This window comes from Seriola dumerili, unplaced genomic scaffold (genome assembly GCF_002260705.1).
Source record: "Seriola dumerili isolate Sdu_G_001 unplaced genomic scaffold, Sdu_1.0 BDQW01000088.1, whole genome shotgun sequence".
Lineage (NCBI taxonomy): Eukaryota > Metazoa > Chordata > Actinopteri > Carangiformes > Carangidae > Seriola > Seriola dumerili.
In genome coordinates, this window is record NW_019174343.1 from 14,249,112 (window position 1) to 14,262,415 (window position 13,304).

Below are 13,304 nucleotides of genomic sequence, written 5' to 3' on the forward strand. Positions count from 1 at the left end.
GAAATTACCGCCATTACTGCGGCATTACGTTATTCAAAAGCAAAACTTTCCTCGGCATTATGCGTGTTTCTTCAAATTTCACTGTCTGATTAAAAAAAAAAAAAAAAAGTAAGTTTACCTGTCTGATGAAGCACAGGAAAGCTTAATTTCGAGGAGAAAATATTGTGATACAGCCATGTGGTACATGGCTTCGTGTCAAATAGTTTACCCAGCAGCACTTCTAGACAATACTTTCTGCAGCTCCAGTTTATTTTAAAACAGCAGACTGGGCACTCTCCTCAATCCCTAAATCCGGTATGAGTGCACACGCCCTGGGACGAAATGATTGCTTATGACAGACCAACACCAAATACTTCCATTTGTTTGAAGAGCCACACGGATATGAGACTACTGAAGAAACGGGGCATTATATTCAAGTTTAAACAGTGTGACTCCACCCAAACAACTCAAGCAATGGGATGGTAACATGAGCATCTGCCACTGTCAAAAGTCATGACTTATCTTGCCTGTATGAACTATGAATATATGATCCTGAATAGAAGACAGTAGCTGTAAACAAAGTGACACATAACACAAAGTTCATTTTTGAGTGGTTGTTATTCTTTTTTTTTTTTTCTTTTTTTTTTTAAATGTGTAGTACCAAAGTTAATTTGCACAGAGCAAACCACAAAAATATAAACACAAACTGTTTCCAAAGTCTTCATATCCCAACAAGGATGGCACAGCAGTCTTGCAGAAGTGGTTCAAACACTATGGATGAACTCACATATTTTGAGTTTGTTGCCATTTTTGGTGTCCATGTTTGAGGAGATACCTTTGGTACACAGACCTTTGCCAGAGTTTACAGGTCACTCAGCCTGTATGGAAAAATGTCTTTGTAATGTTGCCACAGAACACAGAGTGAGAGAGGCTGTACAGAGAAGTCTTTATTCTGCCCTCTGGTGGAGAAGCACAAGTGTCTATACCTCAACTCTTGTGTTATGTCATCAGTCGAGTCTCATACAAATAAAAAGGAGACCATCTATGCTCAAAATCCCCACTGAGGATGCTACAGTCTGACTTGTGGGTACTACAGTTTTGACCATGAATCAGTTAGTGAGGCAGAGTTGTGATCCTCATGCTTTGACTGGCAATGGGGTACGACACCATCGGGGTGGTGGCATGACTCATGGTAATACCAGGCAGAGGCTGCGTCATAGACACTGCCACTGGTGCCACAGATACAGCCACCGGTGCCATAGAAACTGGAGGTGCCATTCCTTGGGCAATGGTCTGTGCAAGGGCAGCAGAGAGGGGGGTGATCTCAGGGTTTAGGTGGGGTGGAGGAGCAGTAGGTGGGGCCGCATTAGTTGGGGGCGCTGCAGGGGCACCGGTGGGAGCTACCAGGTCTTGCTGTGTAACAGGCCGAGGCTGCAGTCCAGCGCTGCTCAGGGTGGTGTGAGTCTGGGCGATGCTATGATTGTAGGAACTTACTGCACCCACAGGGGGCGCCAGACTCTGCTCAGTGGGTGCAGGAGTGGAAGACAGCGTCATCACCTTGGCCTGGCTTCGGAACTGGGCGTTCTGCTCCAGAAGAACCTCATTTGTGGCAATGAGATTTGAAACCTGAGAAACACAAGAAATTGATTAGAAAAGAAAAAAATGTCTGTGTGCCAGACTCCAAAATGGTAAACAACCTGAAACCTTTGAAAGCACATTAAATAAACTATAGCTACTTCAAGTAAAAAAAATAAATGACTATTTACTGATAGCCAACAATTCTTAAAATTTTTTATGAATAGTTGCTGTCCACTGTCATGCAGCTTTTGCTGTCATTGATTCTACACATTTTTGCAGAATTTTGCAACAGTCTTTGAGAGCAGAGAGAGCCTGAGTCTTATAATGCTACAGAATGTCTCTTTTTCTCTTTTTAAAATGGAAATGTATTCCCTGGTGTTTTAGTCAGGTGACTGAAGGGAAAACCCATTCAAGCCAGATGTTTCTTGAATTCAAACAGATCTGATAACTGTTCTCCCTTCCTGTTTAGGCACATTACTGCTCCAAAATAAATCCATCAGAAGGGATACGATGTCTGTATAAAATAAAAATGTTCTTCTGTTGTCAATATGTATTTGATCATCCTCCAGTCAGAAACTCCACGGTGGGCAAATATCATCCAACCTCGACATTTCCTCCAATAAATTTGAATAAGTTTCATGCATTCATTACAGCAATAATCTCTCAGCTGCCTCTTCACATTAACTCTACAAACTTTGTTTTATGTGCAAATAAAACTTTCTCATAGTCCTGAGAATCACTGTTTGGTCCATATTAAACTCTTAGTTTGTTTAGAAGCTGCTATCACTATGAAATGTTGAATTGATATGCATTTTAAATACAGGGACCAACACTAGTCAATAACTAAATATAAGTAATCAATGTTTTCTTATGCTCATACTCATGAGAGTGAAAAACTCAAGTGACAACCTAGTGCTTAATCGACCTTTCACATGATACTCATGTGAAAAGACCATATTAGTGTACCAAGTAACAGTTCCATTTGGCAGTATACTGCAATCTGATTCAACAGCTGCCATTGCTGAGCTGATAAAATTCAATTATTTGTTACAACTTTGTTAACACATTGTATTGCATAACATTATACTGTTAAATGTACCTGTCATTTTGCACACAGTCATATCTGATATTAGTTGTTAAAAAGACAAAACATACTAGAAAATAAATACAAACGTGTTTACATTTGTCTGTATTATAAGTGCTATGTGTTCATTAGGGAAAGGCTAACTAGTCCTGTATGATTTTAAGGATTTCTCAGAGATCTAAAAAATGTTATTTTGTTTAAGTTCCAAATAACGCTTGGTTTTTCCCCATCTCTCATTCTAACCTGCTTCTTCAACTCTTCCACTCTCTTCCTCAGCAGAGAGTTTTCTTCCTCCAGGAACCTGTACTCCAGAGGACGTGACGGCAAGGTGGCTTGAATTCCTAGCTCATAGTGTCCACCTCCGCTCCCATCTGCCAGACGCAGTCCCTCCAGCCGCCGCCTCTTCAACTGTAGAGCAGTGTGGTCCATCGAGGCTTCCAGGGAACCAGCATCAAACAGCCCATTCTCAAGTAGAGGATCATACACTGAGCACGCGCTCCTGTCATAACGTCGCTGTCCTGAAGAACTTATCGACAGGCAACCACTCATTCCACCTCCACCTACTCCCCCTATTCCTGAGATACCTGGATCTCTGCAACCACCCAAGCTGGGACAGCCTATCCCCATTATATTACTCCCACCTCCACTTCCCACAAGTCCCTGTATTCCTCCACAGGTACCTCCTCCGCCAACACCCATCCCTCCCCCAGGATTCACCATTCCACTGGCACCTGGCCCTATAACACCACCCACTCCAACCCTGGAAGGCTCATATTCGTAGTCTTTTTTGACATGGCGAAATTTACATTTGTTGCCCCTCTGGCACTCTCCCGTCAGGAAGTCTCTGCAGATAGGGACCTCCCCACGGCTATGGGGGAGATCCATGGGGGACAGGCCAAGTCGAGCTGCAACCTTCCCTCTCAATCTGAGGGGTAACTCGCCTGTTTTCTTGTAGTGGTCCTCGTCCTCTTTAGATCCATGGACAAAGCGGCAGTTGGAGCGCATACACTCCTTATTCTGATGATCATGACAAAAGATGAACTCATTCTTTTGCACTCCTAAATCCGGCACCTCATTAAAGTCTGGGTGTCTAAAGCGGCAGCGTTTCCCTCTCTTGCAGACATTGCGTATGAAGTCCCTGCAGACACCGTCCAACGCCAGTCCTGAACCCTGTCCCCCACCTCCACCGTTCCCACAACTGTTGCCGTTTCCAAGTGCCCCTCCTCCCCCCATGCTCCCAGAGCCAGAGATGTTTCCTCCAACACTTCCTCCTGAACCCCCTCTGCCCTCTGCTGAGCCCCCCACCAAACCAGACCCAGGTCCTCCTTCCTCACCCAGACTACCACTGCTGCCACCACCACCTGACAGGTAGGAACTGTCCCGGTCAGGCATGGCGCTCGGCCCAGCTCAAGGAGAAAATTGCACTCATCTCATGTATATGAGGGGGGGCTGACGTGACCTGGCAAACAGTCACTTACACAGGTAAAGAAATCATGAATTGTTTTTGCCTTTGAGTAGTGAAGTCTGCTCTTCAAAGGTCTGCAAGAGAAAAAAAAACAAAGCCAAGTTGAAATATGTGTTATTGAAATAGGAGTTTATATATGTGTGTTATTGTGTAAGCTTACATGATGTTGAAGTGCTGTGTGTATCTGTTTACTGCAATTGTGATGATTGTGTAAGGATGTGAGAGTTGGTAAATAAGTAGCGCTGGTGTTGTTAAATAGAGAATGAGCATCAGTCAATTTCAAATCACGTTTTTTCCCAATGTCTGGTGAACAATATTGCCAAAGCATCAGGTAAAGTACAATTTGTGTGTGTTCCATGTGTACAATAAGCCAAGTAAAGATGTTTATCACATTCAGTGATGCTGTTTTAATTATGTGTTCTTCAGGTTGCAGTCACATATTGTGCATTAAAGTATGCTGCATGTCTCTCCTGATATAAACTGGAGCTTTTCACTCATATCTGGCCCTGTGAAGTTTGGAATGAACAAATCAAACTTCTTAAAGTATTACACTCTGATAACATTATTATTTGTCACATTTTAAGAGGACGTGCATCTCTGCCTCTACCTCACCTGTCTTGCAGTGTCAACAGACTCTTCGCTCTTTTGGTAGTCAGGACTCCTGTGGACACACTGTGTCTGTATTTGGTCAGGATCTAGCTCGGCTTTGTATCTTGGGTTCTTGGGTTTGTAGTGCCTGAAATCCCAGCGTCTTGGGGTCTCTATGATTTACCAAGAATAAACGACCAGAAAAGGTTTTGGTAAAACAACACGAATTAAGCATTGCATTCACACCACACGATACTGAAATAAACACAAATGGTGACAGATGGTAAATAAAGAAACACCCGGACATATCATATTTCTGAATAAGTCTAAAACGTTGCAACGAGACCGTCGGGCTCTCTGGCTAGCTAATATTAGCTAACGATCGTTACATAGCTCGGCTAAATTCTAATGTTGTCTTACCAAGCATAAGCCAGGAGTAGGTTCCAGCTGAGCGGCTCCCATATAGAAACGACTCACTCTGATTCACTGAAACCTATACAGGTATTTCTGCCAACAACAGAAACCAGGCCTGTATTATTTTGGTAATTCCTCTAGGCCTCGGTGCTGTTTACCAAATTTCTCGATCTCTTTCACTACCAACGAAGAAGACGACCCTCTTCTTCTCCTTTTTCCTCGATCTGCTGTCTGCTGCTCTCTAGTGGTGAAAGTGGTGAATGACACCCAAGTATGCTGTAAGTTTGTTGTCATTTTCTTTTTATACAAGGAAATAATAAATACACGTTGTAAATGTGGATGTATTAGCGACAGTATCGCCAAAACAAGGTAAGTTAACACCGAGAATGGCCACGAACGAGGTCACATTTACTTTGATGCGCCTTTGCCACGTTTTTGTACGTAGTTTGGCTGAAATAGGCGTAACATCTTTAGTTAACTAAATTCTGTGTACCTGTGGTAGAAACAGAAGCCTAGCTCTAGCCCTGCTGAGTGTTGTTACTGCTGATGTGTAGAGCAGTCACTGGATAGTTTTATGTACATATGGAGATAAGCTGTTAAACCGCAAGGTAGCTGCCGCACAGACAAGATAAACTGTTTTGTGTAAGTTTGAGTTCCTCATCTGTGCCCAGACGCTCAACATGGCAGTGGTGCAAGGTCTTCTCCACTGGATGCAAGCCTGCGTGGTCCTGCTGCTCTGCTTATCTGAAGCCGTGCCCGCTGCCTCAGAGACCAACAGAAATTACTACGATACCCTCAGTATTGAGTCAACAGCAACTGACAGCCAGATAAAAAAGGCTTTCCGCAAACTGGCCATAAAGCACCACCCCGATAAGAACAAGAGCGCCGACGCAGAGAAGACTTTCAGAGAGATTGCTGAAGGTAAAACACGCCTGCAACACACTGTACTTTCCTGTGTAATCTATATTGTATATGTAATCTACACAATGAAATCATTTGCAATTTTCACTTTCAAAATTGATAATTTCTTTATTCTATTAATATGGCTCCATTAATACCCCCAGTTGCCATTTTCTTTAGTACCTTAGCTAATACTGATGCAGTCTAATACAACAGCCCTGCAATAAATCCTACCTTCATGAGGGCTTTATAATGTTCAGTGTTTTTTAGACTGCTTTAGCAGTGTAGTGTAATTTGTGGTGGTGGTGGTGTTATATTGGTTTTCCCAATATTTAGTCTACTCCTGATATAAATGTGGTGGCAAATATTAGAAACACGTTATACAGCCACACAATACAAAACTGAACATTGTAACCATGGTTGTTTTAGCTAGGTGTACCTAATGAACTCACACCTGAGTGTACATTCACTGTCTCACTCCTCCTCTAGCCTACACCGTGCTTTCCAACAAGGAGAAGAGGAGGCTCTATGATAGTGTGGGCCATGAGGCTTTTCTAAAAAACGAGGTCTCTGTTGATGCTGAGGATGAGGATGAGACAAGCTTCCACTTCAGTTTCCCAGACTTCTTCCATGACTTCGATGATAGTCCCTTTGTGGAGGAGCCACACTTCCACTGGAGCTTTCATCAGGATTGGGAGGATGAGGATGATCCATATGACTATTACAGTTTCGATGACTCTGGCTTCAACTTTTATTTTGGGGATGGGGATGAAAATGAGGAGGAGCACCACTACTAGATATCTAATTTCTTTGTCCTGTATAATGCACAACTATTATGTTTTAATATATTGTCTTTTATTGATAACAAAGTCTCCATATTAAATTGTTTACTTATGCCTTGTACTGTGCGTCTTTTATGGCATCACTTGTAAGTTCAGCGGTTGTTTACAGGCTTGTGAGGTTGTAAGGCTGACAGCTGGGTAACTGATTGGACCGTTATGCTACTTTTCCTATGTGGGTGTGTCGAAGGTACAGAGTTACTGGCTAACACACCATTTACTCATCTTTTTCCCTGAGCCAGCACTTTAGATTTGGCACTGTTTTACTCCATTTCTCTCAGGACCAGTGTGCACTTTGACCCAGAGGATATCCTGTGCCTTCTCAGCAGTTGGAGTGTGAGCGCACTAAAGCCTACATAAGACAAAAGAGCTTTGCAGCTTTATGCACTTTTATCGAGATAAAAGGAGATTTAAGATTTCTTCAAAGCAGATAAAAGACAGACTGGAAACATTAACTTACAATCTTGACAATGATGGTAAGTATGTCTGAAAATGTTGTTGTTTTTGACAACCTCTGAGTATCATGTGACTTTTACTCCAGGCAGGCATCCGTATATACAGTATGCACAGTTACAGTTTTTTCTTCCCTTTAAATTTAGTTTACATAATAATGTGAATTTACTCCCAGCTATTGTATTCATAATATTAACAGCGACATTTTTTTTTATTACAGCAAGAGGTACAAGAAGTGACACCTTCTCTGAGTGTCCATGGTCATAACATCAAGGTAACAGAGGCGCTGAAAGACGGGGACACACTTACATTTCTGATTGTTTCTCAAAAGGTGAGAAAAAGATTCATTTACTTGTTATTTGTTGCAGGTATTGAAAACATTAGATCTAGATTAATACCGCAAACCACAAGGATAGGTCAGTTGGCATGCTTGAACTGATATTACAAACTGCTCAAACTGCTCTCTCCTGTGTGTGCCAGCTGTCTGGGACAGGGGAGTACCATGTGGTCCGGACCTATGAGGATTTTGAATGGCTGCAGCAGCACCTGTTTTCTGAGGAGGACGTGCCTGGGTTACAGGGAGTCATAGTCAGTACTTTAATACATCTGCACTCAGTTCTTTATTCGACTTGACTGGACACACAGTTAATGGGTCAACTAAATTAGTTGTTGGTTGTCTTGGTGGCTCAGTCAGTGATCTATTGTTCTTTGTTTTCAAGATTGAACTGCCTTCTTTACAAGTTGAAAGTGATAACTGAAAATTATAACTTAAAATTATGCAGTCTTGAAACACAGTGCTTTTGTGACTGAGAAAATCACAAACCACAATGTTTACCACATACACTCACTTAAACAGCGGTTTGAAAATGTGCTACTGCCGTCCAAATTCTGGGGAACAGTTTGTTGCTTTTCAGACACTTCCTCTTTTTTCCTACTTTATTCATGCTTTTCAGATCTTAGTGCTGCCATCCTGCCAGCTTCCCCAGAACTGTAGAAAATGAAGCAGAAGCTTTTACTTCAGATCATTTTTTTTTTTTTTTTAAAGAAAATGCAGCAGATTCATATGAGGAAGTATTTTACTTCCTTTACACGGTGACACGAGAGTTTATGTGTAGCAGGGCAGAGTTTGTGATGTATTACACAAGCACACACTGTGTGATATCAAAGATCCTTAAGGTTCATATTGTGTCCATGCTGTACCTCCAAGCACAGCATATTTCAAAAAACCATTAACCTATTTAGGTCTCCAGTGCCAAGCACCTAATGAAAGAAAGTTTTGACTAAACAATAGAATAAATCATACTTTGAAAAACAACATGGGCTTTAATAGAGTTGTACTCCCTTTTTTCCTTCAAGTTTCCTCCTGTTCCGGCAAAGGCTCAGGTGAATGCATCTGCCAAGGTCATGAAACAGCTTGGTGAGTATATATACAGTATATATATATATATAAATACAATAAATGAAATTTCAGTGTCAGTTCTGTTGTACAGTGTTGAGTGAGTTATTCAGTGTTGTGGTGAAAATGTTGAATGCTTCCCTGCAGGTTTCCTTGGCTTGGGAGAGTGGCAGCCGTACTGTAAAGCATTGGAGACTTTCCTCCGGCAGGTTGCTTCACACAGCATCCTCAACAAAAATAAAGCTGTGGAGATCTTCCTCACTAGCACAGATGTAAGTGGACACAGATAAACAGCTTTTTACTTCTATTATCCTTTCTTTTCTTTCTTTTTTTTTTTTTTACAATTAGCACCAGTAAAAAGAAAGAATTTATGTGAATTTATGTTATGTGCAATGTGATTTTATGAGAGGGAAGGGTAGTAAATGGTTAAACGTTCACCGACATTGTTTCAGAAGAGGGAATGAAGAGATTCATGTGACCAATATGGCACTCTCCAGATATATGGAGGAGTGAAGGCCAATTATCTGCACCTGCACTTCACCCCAAATGAGATGGTCTGCAGTGTAGAATCATAGTGAGTTTCTGCCTGTAGCCCACACACCAAACCTTCATAAGGTTCTTCTGAAGTTGCCCTAAGAAATGTGCCCTGTGACTGTGTGTAACCTCAAAGTTAACCTCACAGTACAGTAGATGTCTCCGGGACCACATTTTGCCTTGATGACACACACCCACCTTAAAACAGACCCTCACACAGACTCAAAAGGTGGAAACAATGCTGGCCTACTGTCACAGCTGGTTGCATGTGACTGGCGGGCTGCAGGTTTTGGGATTCTGAGCAAAACATACACAGACTCTGTCCGCAAAAAATCTGGCAAAATGAAAAACCATGGAAAATGATGGCCACAGCTGGAAGAACCGTTTAAATGGGCTCGCTTTCACTGTTGGACTGTGGCACACAGTTGTAAAAGTACTTTTGTCTGTAGATAAAAAAAAAAATGGAAGAACAAAACAAGCTGGTGAAGTGTCACAAAATCAGTGCTTTGAAATTTTCAAAAGGGACCAGGTGGTGAAGTGAACTCCACAAAAGAAATAAGAGTACAAGCTCTCAGCCTGCCGGGTTTGAATAACACCAAAGAGTAAACAAGACCTCACAGTCTCGGTGCTTGAGTCAAAAAAAATGCACTTTCCAAACAACTTTGTTTTAGAAGAATATTATTAATGTTCCTGTTGTCACACTATAGCCCTTAACAAGGGAAGGTTCATTTACATACAAATGATATCAGTTTAGCATATTTTTGATAGGAAAAACTTTGTCTTTACTAAGCCATTCGTCATTTCAACTCTGCATTACAAATTTATTATGAATACAGGTATGCATTGATCTGTATGTATTCAAGAAGACACACACACACACACACACACACACACACACACACACACACACACACACACACACACACATATACACTGAGTAATCCTGCCTCTTTGCTGTGTTTAAGTCAGAGTTTATGTCACTGTTGGACATGTTTCAAGTCCTGATGATGATACAGTTCTTTCCTGTCTGACTGCATCAGCCTCATCAAGTCTGGAATGCTGTGTATCAAGCATTAGCAGTCTCTTAGTGGCACAGGCCAAAAATGTCTTTGGATGTTCCGAGAGTGTGTGTGTGTGTGTGTGTGTGTGTGTGTGTGTGTGTGTGTGTGTGTGCGTGCGCGTGCGTGCATGTAATCACACACTTTGTAACACTAATAAACACTTTATATCTGGTGTGATGAAGCTGAGGCAATATTTTCTCTGACTTTCACATTGCATTGTGTCTCAAAGACAGTGTATCCGTCTGTAAGTCCTCCACTCATGTTTGGATGATTTCATATACTGTGCATACTGCGCTTAAACAGTATTAACTTGAAAAAGTTGGAGCTTATTGGTGTGTTTGTGTGCAGCCTCCAGGCAGACAAAGAGTAAGGAAAAACATTTTCAACCGGCTGAGTCAAGCTGTGGAAGGGATGAGGAAAGAAGGCCATAAGGTACACAACTGGGACTCATGCAGACAGAATTTACAGCCTCTACACCTGTATGTGAAGTTTTAATGCAGTAATGGCTTGCGTTCGCAGGATGTGGATGAGTTCTTCCAAACTGAACGTGACCAGAACCTCCTCCTAACTGGCTACACAAAGAACGCAGCCGAGGTTGTTGTTTGTCTTTATGAGTGTTCGTCTTCTGTCCTTTTACCTTCGCCCATACGACCAGATACACATTGTCCTGTTTGACTTTTGAACTTTCATTTTCCTTGCAGAGATTCCTGGATGTGGTGCTGACCCAGCAGAGTAAGAAACATGCTACATTTGTAAAAGTCCCCTGTGAGAACAGACAGAGAGATCATTGGTTGTAATTCACTGGTGTCATTTTTGTGTTCAAACTCAACACTTAATATGGGATGTGGATTCATGTATTAATGTTCTGCCACTTGACTATACCACATCCATCGGTGCCAAGTCTGATGTTACTGTGTGTGTCATGTTGTGGTTGTTTGCAGAAATAGCAGTGGCCTGTGGGCACTTCTCAGCTGCTCTGCATCTCTGTGTGGAAGCAGGGGAGGATCCTGACAAACAGGATTTTTCTAGGTTAGACCATATTTGTATTGGTCACACACCCATATCACATGTTCTTCAAGTTAATGCCTCTTAACGTTGCATACAAGTTGTAATAAGTTGGTTTGATTATACAAATTATAAAAACACCTTTTTTTCTTCACAGGATCTGTGTGAAACTATCTGAAGTCTTTGAATCTATGAAGGTAAGTTGTTTGTCCTTTTTAACAGAAATAGATTCACATCGTGATGGACCATCACTAATCATCTGCAGATAATTTGCTTGTTTGTGGACAGAAAAATATGATGAGTGTTGCTGAGAACAATGTGAGCACTCTTGGGCTGGGCCTAGACCTGGAGTCACGCTACCAGGAGGCAGAGAAGGTGTGTTTTGTAGTTCTAAAGGTATTTTATGTTAATCATATGTACAGTGTCTCTCCATGTACCTTGAATCCCGGTCGTCTATTGAAATAAAGACTGAAAGACTAATAATGTAACATGATTATTATGTCCAATGCAGGAAATGCTGTTCAGGAGAACCTGTAAGCTAGTGGAGGTAGAGACTGCCAGGAGGAACGCAGAGAAGGCCAAACCTGTGAAGAAGACTGCTGTGAGTGTCTGCGCCCGAGTACAGCGTGCACATGCTGTTATGTGACCAGCAGGTGTCAGTAACGCTCTGCCGATAAGATTCAGTAGTAAGGGCTAGACAGCTAAGACGAAAGATGACGAGAAGACATTCGATGCAAGTATAATCTGTATATTAAGTCTGATTAAGACCAAGTATGTAATAATGATGACATGCGCTCCACATTCATCAGATGGAGGAGGTGAAGAAAGCGGCAGAGACGGAGTTCGATCACATTTGTGATGTCGCTAAAAAGGAGGTAAAACATCCAATTTAAAAACTGGATTCCCTGTTTCCACCTGGCTTACCTGCCTCCCCACTCCCCACCTCAAGCTTATTGTGCGGCATCCTGTTTGTTGACATGCCCTTTACTGTGTGTGTTTACATGCATGTGATGTGTTTCTTCCAGATTGTGCGGTTTGAGGGCGTCCGTGTGGAGATGTTGCAGCAGGCTCTGGTTCAGTGGTGTGAAAAGCAGCTCCTTACAGCCAAAGAAAGTGCTGACCAGTTCAACCAGCATCTGCAAGCCTTCAGAGGGATGGCCTAGTGACCTCACTAGCAACTTCCTAATGAAGCATCCTCAATATGTCTAAACATAGCATGGGGTAACCCAAACATGTCCTTCACCCTGTTGTGCTGTAGCCTGATGCATTATTGGACTCAGTTATATCCAGAATGAATGAAGAAATGTAAGTGAAACAGAAAGAAAACCTTCCTCATAATTAAAACGCATCCTTATAGATTGTATTCACACTTGTGCACACTCAAATAAACAAACACCTACTTTTCCTCAATCTCTCCTCACTCATACTCTTTCGTTTCGAAATGATCGTTTGGAGATCGTAGCAGGGGTATGTCATCTGCTAAGGCTATTGTATGTGTGTGTGTGTGTGTGTGTGTGTGTGTGTGTGTGTGTGTGTGTGTGTGAGTGTACATGTTCTATACTACACTCATACTCATTTGTGCTGAGAACGTATTGTGCTGCTCTGTAGCCACTACATCAGCCGGGGTCACACAAAATAAAGTGTGATGAATTGATTCCCAAAGTACCTGCTTGCCTTTGTGTGTGTTTCTTACTCCTGGATCATTAATCAGTGTGTTTGGCTGCTCCTGCAAGGACATGGCAACAAGGGCACTGTGCTGGCTTATTGTTTGGCTTTTGAAAGCATCTTGGCTTTGTGAATACCATAATAATGTTAATAATCTGCCTTACAATCATTCTATTTTCCTTTAAGCGAGATCTGGCATTAAAACTATGACACACTTAAAAGAGATTTTCTGCACATAAGCACAATGTCGTCCTCCCCTTCCCTGTCTGCTGAAGACTGTAGGTCCATATCTCAGCACCGCTGCGTGCTTCATCTCATCTGTTCCGGCCTGTAATCTCTCCAT

The 13,304-nt window shown here is 42.0% G+C and overlaps 3 protein-coding genes across 3 annotated transcripts; 2 read left to right on the plus strand and 1 right to left on the minus strand.

Moving 5' to 3' along the window:
* Nucleotides 1-625: 625 nt before the first annotated feature.
* On the minus strand, nucleotides 626-5,308 carry zc3h10 (zinc finger CCCH-type containing 10). The gene is made up of 4 exons (XM_022745538.1): nucleotides 5,115-5,308; nucleotides 4,719-4,867; nucleotides 2,885-4,180; nucleotides 626-1,605 (listed from the first exon to the last, which is right to left on the minus strand). Exons 3-4 carry the CDS (start codon nucleotides 4,031-4,033, stop codon nucleotides 1,093-1,095), a joined length of 1,662 nt encoding a protein of 553 aa, XP_022601259.1. The 5' UTR covers nucleotides 4,034-4,180; nucleotides 4,719-4,867; nucleotides 5,115-5,308; the 3' UTR covers nucleotides 626-1,092.
* Nucleotides 5,309-5,374: 66 nt separating this feature from the next.
* LOC111221944 (dnaJ homolog subfamily B member 9-like) lies at nucleotides 5,375-7,020 on the plus strand. The gene is made up of 3 exons (XM_022745540.1): nucleotides 5,375-5,477; nucleotides 5,780-6,029; nucleotides 6,498-7,020. The coding sequence occupies exons 2-3, from the start codon at nucleotides 5,789-5,791 to the stop codon at nucleotides 6,803-6,805; spliced, it is 549 nt and encodes a 182-aa protein (XP_022601261.1). The 5' UTR covers nucleotides 5,375-5,477; nucleotides 5,780-5,788; the 3' UTR covers nucleotides 6,806-7,020.
* Nucleotides 7,021-7,106: 86 nt separating this feature from the next.
* LOC111221943 (sorting nexin-6-like) lies at nucleotides 7,107-12,706 on the plus strand. The gene is made up of 14 exons (XM_022745539.1): nucleotides 7,107-7,323; nucleotides 7,521-7,631; nucleotides 7,781-7,888; nucleotides 8,657-8,717; nucleotides 8,844-8,968; nucleotides 10,640-10,723; nucleotides 10,811-10,885; nucleotides 10,993-11,023; nucleotides 11,233-11,320; nucleotides 11,454-11,493; nucleotides 11,585-11,671; nucleotides 11,808-11,897; nucleotides 12,106-12,171; nucleotides 12,322-12,706. Exons 1-14 carry the CDS (start codon nucleotides 7,318-7,320, stop codon nucleotides 12,457-12,459), a joined length of 1,110 nt encoding a protein of 369 aa, XP_022601260.1. The 5' UTR covers nucleotides 7,107-7,317; the 3' UTR covers nucleotides 12,460-12,706.
* The last annotated feature ends 598 nt before the right edge of the window (nucleotides 12,707-13,304 follow it).

What these genes read in the sequence shown, in the direction of transcription:
- zc3h10 (XM_022745538.1), bottom strand. Translation starts at nt 4,033, where the DNA reads ATGCCTGACCGGGACAGTTCCTACCTGTCAGGTGGTGGTGGCAGCAGT. An exon ending in TGGAAGAGTTGAAGAAGCAG is followed by an intron (nt 1,606 to 2,884) that starts GTTAGAATGAGA and finishes TGTGTTTCTCAG; the next exon opens with GTTTCAAATCTCATTGCCAC.
- LOC111221944 (XM_022745540.1), top strand. Translation starts at nt 5,789, where the DNA reads ATGGCAGTGGTGCAAGGTCTTCTCCACTGGATGCAAGCCTGCGTGGTC. An exon ending in TTTCAGAGAGATTGCTGAAG is followed by an intron (nt 6,030 to 6,497) that starts GTAAAACACGCC and finishes CTCCTCCTCTAG; the next exon opens with CCTACACCGTGCTTTCCAAC.
- LOC111221943 (XM_022745539.1), top strand. An exon ending in CTGGGTTACAGGGAGTCATA is followed by an intron (nt 7,889 to 8,656) that starts GTCAGTACTTTA and finishes TTTTCCTTCAAG; the next exon opens with TTTCCTCCTGTTCCGGCAAA. An exon ending in CAAGGTCATGAAACAGCTTG is followed by an intron (nt 8,718 to 8,843) that starts GTGAGTATATAT and finishes GCTTCCCTGCAG; the next exon opens with GTTTCCTTGGCTTGGGAGAG.